Source organism: Impatiens glandulifera, chromosome 5 (assembly GCF_907164915.1).
Source record: "Impatiens glandulifera chromosome 5, dImpGla2.1, whole genome shotgun sequence".
In the NCBI taxonomy this organism is placed as follows: Eukaryota; Viridiplantae; Streptophyta; class Magnoliopsida; order Ericales; family Balsaminaceae; genus Impatiens; species Impatiens glandulifera.
The window spans coordinates 4709843-4720053 of record NC_061866.1 but is presented as its reverse complement, the minus strand read 5'-3'; the positions used below and the strand labels follow the sequence as shown (position 1 = coordinate 4720053).

Genomic DNA, 10211 nt, shown 5'->3' with positions numbered 1-10211 from the left:
CCAACTGCTGCTGACTTTTTCCCCCAGTCGACCCATCATGCCGATATTTCTGGGTCCACGACCCATCATGCCGACATTTTCCGGACCCCACTCTGATCGCCTTCGGTCCTCTTCTAACCGTCACTAATCGGCTCTGCATTTTCCGCATCCCATACACGCATTCTCACAATGCGCTAGACCTTGTCACTCTTTTGCACCTAGGTCGCACGCACACGACCACACCTAGGCATCCACTCGGTCTTGGCCTTCCGCAATCAGGCCCCGACCGACACTTGCTAACACCTTGTGCCTTTGCCGCACGCACACGCCACCTCTTTAACACACCTCTCTCGGTCCTAGCACTCCACACTCATGCCACGACAAACGTATGCTAACATTCTTTTCTCGGTCCTAATATTCAACATTTCGGTCCCGATAGAAACTTTGATTACCTAGCATTCTAGTGCCAGTGCCGCACACCCGCGACAATCTTCTCGGCACCTCTCGGCCCTGGCCACCATCAAGCCAAGACAATTCGGCTAAAACATTGCATCTAATTCCCCCGCACACGACTCCGCCTCGACACACTTCTTCTCGGTCCTGGCACTTCACAAGAGTTCCAGAACATAAGCTTTAGTTACTTAGCCTTTCTTATCTCCGGTGCCATGCCGCACACCCGCTACTGTTTTTAGGCACCTCTCGGTCCTGGCTATCCACAATCAAGACAAGACCAAGGCCAGCTATTTAGGGTCACAACACTAATCTTGTACACATTGACATATTATTTTAAGGTAGTACATGATGTGCCTATGCATATGTACACCTATATTATTATGTGCAAAGATAGATTAATCAATTAAGAATAAGGCTCGGTTCAAAAATTGAGTGATGTTCCATGATATTGACTTAAAGTCCTAGGATCAATCCCCATTTTATATTTTTAGTGAGTTTTCCTTTTAGTGGTAGCACTAAAGGGGGAGAATCTCTCGATTGAAGGTTTTCTCTCTTACATTGATGGCTTCATTTGAGATGGTGGAGAACTAATATTTTCTTGTGATTCTACTTAGACTCGAAGACAAGATCACTACTCCTATGATTTGTTGGTCGTCTATCTACTCTATAGAAACACGTCGAATATTTTTATATTCCTACTATACTTATATAAATACGTCAATGCATTATAGTCAGATAGGTGTCCACGGGTACATTTTAACTTTAAAAAATGACATAAGGTTTTCTTGTCTTTGGTGTTTATTTTATAAGTAAGTCTACTCTCGGTGCAACAAATTTAGCCTATCACAAGTGTTTTGGTCTTAAAATCAAGATTTTCTGGCTAAAACGAGATTAAACCCTTTGAAAAATGTCTTAGCCATAAAGGTAATAATCAACCAAAAGCCATATTCCTCATATTCTTCCAAGTGGAGTGACACGAAAATAACTGTCTTGATATTAAAGATTTGACATTTCTAGTTAAGTTTGTACTAGTGACAAGGCAATTCAAACAAAGAAGTCAAAAGGATAAATAACGAGGAATGGAAAGGCACCAAGAAGACTCATTTTCATATCCCTTTCATTCTTTGTAATGTATTAGAAGTAAATATCTTCTTATATTTTGCAAACATTGTGTGCATTTGTAAGGTGAGGACAAGTGTTGAATATTTGTAACAGGTTATCTTGTTTATTACTGCCTCCACATTTAAATAATTGTATTTTAAATAAAAATGACAAGTTTGAAAGTGTTTATCTATTTCCCCATGGGAACACGTGTGTGCTTAGATGATGACATGGGTCATTATGTGATTAGTATGATTTCTCTCTTTAACCATGATTATAGACATATAGGTTCTTCATGACAAACCAAAAATACCGATCAATTAGAAGAATCACGAAAACCACATAGTCGATTTAGCTTTTGTATATAAGCATTTTAGGGTACTCACTCCAAAAGATGCATTTATGGTATTTTTTTCTTTCCTTTTCTTCGAGACAGTGAAGATTATGTCATCTAGACAATGACATTTTTTATATTCACAATGAACATTAAAAAATCAAGGACAAAAATACAAATTATTTCATCAAAGTTTTATACATTGATATGTTCAATATAATTGATATAAGCCCATTTTATAATTTTGAAGTATCTTCAAAATTAAACAAAAAGAAGTAACAAGAAAATCTAACCACGTGGCAATGGAGCATTACATTATGAATATACAAGCATGCAAAAAATGTTAACTTGATGTAAAATTTGAGAGATGATGCACTCCATTAATGGGAGACCTTCTATAGTTCTAACCACGTGGCAATGGAGCATTACATTATGAATATACAAGCATGCAAAAAATGTTAACTTGATGTAAAATTTGAGAGATGATGCACTCCATTAATGGGAGACCTTCTATAGTTTGATGGAGTGTTGACAAACTACCATATGTATAAACGGTGACAAGCTGAAAAAACTCAAGTATGTAAAGATGTTAAGGACGAATACGTAATTCATGATGGTCATTCACATTCATTAACCTTCAATAAATGATATGATCTCTTGATCATAACCAATAACTTCATATACCAAGAGCTCGACTAAAGATGAAGTACGAGAATGAAAATGAACGTCACTCCTCAATATCTTATATACTAGTACGCTCAACAAACTTGAAGCGACCTCGTTATTCCCTTTTGAACAACTTTTTATTCCATTTGAACAAAATAATAACTAAAACAACCAACCATGTAACGGAGTAATGCATTACGGATAAGAAATCATGCGATAAATGCTAACTCGGTATAAAAGCTCGAGAGATGATGCACTCCATCGATGTTAGCTACCATTTCGGTTTTTCGTCCCTCTCATTTAAGGGATTCGAAAGCAAGGTAAGACATGGAGCTTGTACCGGTTTAAGTTTTAAAACCCTAACTTTATTGGAATATGGGATCATGTTCCAGTACAATTACATTTCTTTGACAAGTGAAGAAGAAAATCCAATAATGTTAAAAAAAACTGGCATTTCTTACTAGGATTTATGTACAATTCCAATTTTTTTTTAAGAAAAACTAGTTTCTGAATGAATTAGTCATTTCTAGCCATCTAAAACTTTTATTTATTTGAAGTAGAATTTATAGAGTAAGAGCTGATGACATTGAGATCTGCCCATTTTAGAAATTTGTTACTATTATATATTGCTCTTTAGGATGGAAATTAGACCTATTATTCTTCAACACGATAGAAAAACAAATAAAACCAGCGATGAAGACTATAATTGATGAATAACTAGGTCGATTTTTACAAAAATGTAACAGTGACTCAAACAGAAAGAAATTGCAGCAATTATAGAATGAAGAAAGTGAAATAATCATAATTTTGTCAATTTCATTAACTCTAACATCAATTAACATCCTAAATCAACATATTGCCGCAACATATTCGTTAATAATGTAGAAAGATTTATAGCGAGTGAAAGAGAGACATGGAAGTTATGTTGGAAACTATAACAAAGTTCGAGATCTATCTTGTAGAATGAATCATCGGAATCATTGTCATGATGATGAGATTTTCCAGACTTTCTGGCTGGTGACCTTCATTTTTGCATTTTAAAACTTATCCTCTTCTTCCCTTCTCCATGAAGCAAAATAAAGTAGTCCATTCTTCGTCTTTGTCATTGCTCCTGAATTCCAGAAATTACCGGATCTCTCTAATTTCTCCTAGCTAGATTGGAATACCAAATCAAGAAATAAAAAGACAAGGAAGCTCGAGAACCATATTTACCTCTAAGCATTAGCTACGGGAGAAATGTCGGAGATGGCGTGATTGAGGAGAACGGCTACCAGAGAAACACCGCCTATGAAATTTGCTGGTCATTATATCCGATAGAGAGTTCGACTGAGAAGACTTCCCACTTCCATTTAACTTCATTTCATATATAGACAATAAATAAAGACGGTTTAAGGGCATTTGTAGCAGAATCCTTAAAATGTGTTCTTTCTCTATTATTAAGATAAATAATATAAAAGTTGTAAAACAAATGCTTTATCAAATTCTCTATCCTTATAATTTTTTAGGGATGATGAACAGTAAATCTTTATATTTAGGGATTACTGTAGCATCTCTAAATAATAAAATAATATATTTTCTCTTTCATAAATATTTAAATATATATGAGTAAGTAATTTAGTGGTTGAGGTGGTTGAAAAGTTGGTTGTTTTAATGAATATTTAAATGATATATGGATAAGGATAAGGAAGCTGACGTAGAATAATTTATATTTTGATTCTCTAAAATAGAGATATTATTATTTTATATTATTTTTAGGGATACAAAATAGGGAAGCTGATACAAATGCCCTAAGAACTCAACCAACCAATGTTTAAATTAAATTATAAAGTTTATTTGTTTTAAATTAAATTAATTATAAATACATTTATTTTGAACTTGAATTATTTAATAGTTAATTTATTATATTATTTAAAGAATTTATTTATTTTATTTCATCTAATATTAATTTTATTTAATTAATTTCATATTAATAATAAAATTATATTTAATTGACTCAAAATATTTGAAATTTAAATAAATATACAATTATTTAATTTTAATTGTTAAAAAAATTAAAAGTAAAAAAAAAGTAAAAATAGAATAAATAAAATAAATATTAAAATAAAATGTTATATAATTATTAATTAAAAAATTTTAAAAAATATAAATAAAATAATAAAAGTTGTTATAAAAATAAATATAGACATAGACAGAAAAAGGTGACAAAATATTTTATTTCTTTTGAGTTTTGCAAGAAACTTAATATACCGAATGTATATTTTGTTGGAGGGTTTGTCTGTGATCTCTATTTTAAACTTTTAGCTTATTTTTAAATCTATTATTTTATCTATATTTTAATCATTAAGACTATTGAAATTTAGGAATTTAAATTTTATTTGTAAATATAATTGGATTTAAGCTTAAATTACTATTACTTCTAATTTTGTTTTTGTAAGTGAAGAAAAGTCCAATAATTCTCTCTTTCTTTCTTACTTTTATCGGTCAGACAAAACCATATCATTTTGTTTTATTTGTCAGCATGGAAGCAGCATCAGCATCAGTTTTTTTAAGCATGAAAGCATCATCATTTTTCTCTCTTGCTAATACATAGGCTTCAACTCTGTTTTTGTTTGTTTGTCTATCAGCTAAATATATAATCTATTTAACCTATTTTATTATATATATATATATATATATATATATATATATATACTTATTTATTTATTTTTATTTTAAAATTTTATCTAAGATATATAACATTTATTTTACTAAACATATATTTATAATTATTATATTGTATATTATAATTCTTAAAATAGCAATAAGATCTCCAAAATAATCAATAATTTTTTTTGGATTTAAAATCCAACATTGTCATGATAATGATATTGTGAATGATCTTTAATTATCTAGATTGGTTGTTAATTTTTTTTTAATTTCTTTTCAACAAATAGTCGGTACATTTTGATTGAGTATCAACGAAGAAACAAATGAAGAAATATGAAGAACAACTTGAATTATTAATGAGCCGGTATCAACACCCTAGCTAATTCTAGTTAGTAGTACATCTTGATTAGGTACGTTTTATGGATGATTTGATACATTTTGTTTCGAATGATAACAGGTTAATGGATTATTTGGTATATTTTGATTCGACAAATAACATGTTGTTTGGATGATTGGTTTGGTTTAGATAACAACTTGTTTGGATGAATTCATTTGGTTTATGTATGTTATTGTATTGTATTGGTTTGGCTGAACATGTTTTGGTTGCGCACAAAACGAATGACCTATTTTGTACATTTTATAGGGTAATACCGAAAGTTATATGGAAAACTCTCGGTTTTTCCCTCTAAAGATAAACCGAGAGTTATATAGAAACCTCTCGTTTTTTTCCTTTAAAGGAAAACCGAGAGTTATATAGAAAACTCTCGGTTTTCCCTTTCAAGAAAAATCGAAAGTTATTTGAAGAACTCTCGGATTTTCCCTTGTAAGAAAAAACGAGAGTTATATAGAACACTCTCGGTTTTTGCCTTTAAAGAATAACCGAGAGTTATATAGAAAACTCTCGGTTTTTCCCTTCCAAGAATAACCGAAAGTTATTTGAAAAACTCTTGGTTCTTTCCTTTCAAATAAAACCGAGAGTTTTTCAAATAACTCTCGGTTTTTCTTTAAAGGGAAAAACTGAGAGTTTTCTATACAATTCTCGGTTTTTCTTTAAAGGGAAAAACGAGAGTTTTCCATATAACTCTCGGTTTTCCTCTCTGGTATCTAAACCAATAAATTTACGAAATCTCTCGGTAAACAATCAATTACGTCTATCAAAAGAGGCAATGCTGACAAATGCCGAGAGTTACTCAAACTCTCGGAGTTATACCTATACCGAAAGGTATAGGGCCTTTACCGAGAGCATATACTCTCGGTAAAGACCTTTTTTTCAGTAGTGGAGTTGAACATGACACAAGCACGATACAATAATAAGTTTATACGATTATAACACGGTCACGAGTTGACACAAATACAACACGAGTATAGACACGACACGAACACAAGTATATACACAAAACGACATAAACACAGTTAGTCACATGACGTAAGCTACTCAACTTTATATTAACATTTTTTCTAAATCTATTTACATTCTTATTCAATTAATAAATTATTTAATTTTTTAATATATTTAATTAAAACTAAACATACTAAATTAAAATATTAAAATAAAATATTAACTTAAATAATATAAATTAAAACAAAATATAAATATAAATAAATAAATTATATAAATAGAAGTGTGAATTTCCAAATATTTCTCTAAGATATTAATTTTATTAATTTATTTTAAAATTTTAATTATTATTAATAAATATATTATAATAATATATTTATAATTTTACCCATTTTTCTATTAAATTATAATATAATAATATATATTTATAAATATGTCAATTATAAATTTATTAACTTTCTACCCTACTTTTTCATTGACTAGTCGATTCGGTGGCATTAAACCGAAGTACCAACCTATTATTATGAATTAATTAAAGAAAATAATGTGTAATTTGATCCTATATATTTATAGGAATTTTTTTTATATGAAAAAATTGTATATATGGCTAACAAAGACATAATCGATCAAACTAATCTTATAATCAAAAAAAATCGACTGATAGAATATCCAAACAAAATAAAAAATGATTAAACTAAACATCCAAACTGATTTATAATCAAACTTACTCTTAGTTAAGTGTGTCCAAAATCCAGTTATTTGAACAATGAAGGGTGGTTAATCAAAGAATTTTGCTATTTTTTAATTTATGAAAAAAGAGAAATATTTAGATAATTTGTCTTTAAAGAATATAAGTATTATAATAAAAAATAATTATTAACTATGAGGTGGGAAAGTAATTAAGATATGATTATGTTTTCTAAACTATGGAAGTTATGATTATTATTTATTTGAGATTATATTAATATTTAAGTTTAAGGAGGGGGATGATTCTTGATACACTTCTTTTCCTTTTTTTGCTACACTTCCAACCAATTTTGATCTTCTCAATTATTTATCTTAATTCGAATGAATAAGTTGATTTTTACATGTTTATTTAAAAATAATCAAGAATACTATTATTTATTAATAGTAAATTTGATAACATAAAAAATTATTAATTTTATAATATAAATTTAACTTAATATAACATTTAAAATTTTGCAAATATAAAAATATAAAAGATGAGAAATTAAATATAATTAAAATTATCATAATTATTGTATATAAATAATAATTTAATTGTGAAAATATACATATAAAAAATATCATAATTATTAAATTAAAATGTATTTAATAATAAGTTATAATATTAATAAGAATCTTAAATAATATATATTTAAATAAGGTAATAGTAAACATTAGTATAGATCATTTGTATGATTTAAATTAAAAAATTGAGATTTTGTGTGTTGATTAATGTAAGAAAACAAAATAATTTTCCTTTTAAGAAATAAAACAATTGAGACTAGAGTTTGATATGAGATTATGATATGATAAAAAAAAATGTATTTTTCAAAAATCCTTCTGTGTTCCATAAGAGTGTAATATCATGAAATTAGTTTAAATTTATTTATGTTATTTTAACATAATTTATCAGCATTAATTTTTTATACATGCATATGAATTTTGGATGAGCTTTTATACACATTGACCTAATATGTGAGAGAAGTAAGTAAGTAACACAATAATTCAATAAGAATATAACATGAAAATTCATGATTGAAGGCATATTAAACATTGTCATTTATAATATAAAATAAATTAACTCTTTATATAGTTTAAGTAATACGAATAGATATTTAAATGAAGTCACGAGTTTAATTTTAACTTAAAATACTTTAAATTAAAATGAGAATTAATGATAGTAAAATCGTACTATTTTTAAATAAAAAATAAGATATACAGGTGAATATATTATTACGATGTAATTGTAAAAAATATATCTATTTTTATTTGAATTGATTGTAGAAGACATCATTTTATTTCACAAATAAATTGTATTAGAGGTCCTAAATTAATTGAAACTTTATGTTAAAGAGAAACCTTCATGAATAAAGGAAAAAATAAATAAATATATATATATATATATATATATATATTCATTTTATTTTTAGTAAGAAAAAAACAACTACCTATGATGATTATTTTTTTAATTTTAGTAATTAAAATATACTTGTTTATAAATGAAGACTGTATTCTAAAGCCTAATGAAATAAATATTTGTGTATAAAAGAAATTTATATTTATATTTAAAAATGAATTAACTATTTGTTATTAAAATTCATCCACGGGTAAGTTTTATGATGGAGAAAATTCCCAAGCATGTAATTGACATTTAAGAATCCATACCATATGGCATCTTTAAAGTACATCTGTGAAAATTTATGGCCAATGCATTTACAGGGTGAAAACCAATGCATTCATTCATTACCCATGAGTAAAAGGTAAAAACTTAAAAGGTCAATTTTTTTTATTCATTTCAAGATAAACCATGTTAACTTTTCATTTCTAACTTTTGTAAAATAACACTATAAATTAACAAAAAAAAAAATAAAAACATTTTTAAAATTATGAAAAATATGATTGCTGGAATCAAGTAAATATTGTAAACATTTAATATAAAATATGCGATAAAAAATTACTAAAATAGGAATGAATGCCTGGTGGAATACATAGAGTCTTCATACCCATTTTTTAGGGATAAATGATAAATATAGGATTCTTGTAGTAAGATTTTGTTAAATTTAGAACTCTCCTAACATTTTATCGTTTTAAGAACTATACTTACACTATTTTGTTATATTTAACCCTTTCTATAAATGGTGTTAAAAGAGTTAAAATTCAGTCAAATTATTTAACATATTATTTTTAATTTATTTAATATATATATATATATATATATATATATATATATATTTTATTCGAGTTGAGAGTTGAGCTCATCACCGATTCTCTCTCTTTCTCCCATAATCGGTGTCACCGTTCTCGCGGCAATGAGAGTATAATATAGAAAATAAAAGCCAATTAGTTTACTCAATTTTTGGTAAAAGAAAATGAAGGAGACAAAGGTAAATTTATTAGAAGAAGAGATAGTAATTATCGGTGCTGGAATTGCAGGCCTATCCACACTTTGGGATTTCATAGGTACTAATAATCATTCATCTTCTTCTTGGATAATAATAATAATAATAATGAATTGGAAAAATCAGATTGGGATTGAAGAGCTTGGTGTTGGAATCATCCAACAGTCTTAGAGTAAGTGGCTTTGCTCTCACCTTGTGGACTAATGCTTGGTGGGCTCTTGATGCTCTTGGAGTTGCCGATTCTCTCAGAACCAAATTTCCTCAAATTAAAGGGTGGGCTCCTACCAACTAATCATATACTATCAATTTCATTCTCGATTCTTCGATCTAATTATGTATAATTCTGAGGTTTGAACTTGCATCGGCCCATGTTTCTTCTTCTTCCACATCACAATCAGTAGCCGCTGACCGTGGAGTGAATCGACCTTACGAATGTCCATGCGTTAAAAGAAATGAGTTGCTCGAGACTCTGGCCAAGGAACTTTCACATAGAACCATTAGATTCTCCTCAAAGCTTCTTTCCATTCATCATCAACAATCTAAGGGTTTCAAGGCTTTGCGTGGCTGA

General features: G+C 28.4%; 1 protein-coding gene across 1 annotated transcript; it reads left to right on the top strand.

Moving 5' to 3' along the window:
- The first annotated feature begins 8912 nt into the window (after positions 1-8912).
- Positions 8913-10211, top strand: LOC124938890 (monooxygenase 2-like). Its single transcript, XM_047479411.1, has 3 exons — positions 8913-9004; positions 9770-9916; positions 9992-10211. Exons 1-3 carry the CDS (start codon positions 8913-8915, stop codon positions 10209-10211), a joined length of 459 nt encoding a protein of 152 aa, XP_047335367.1.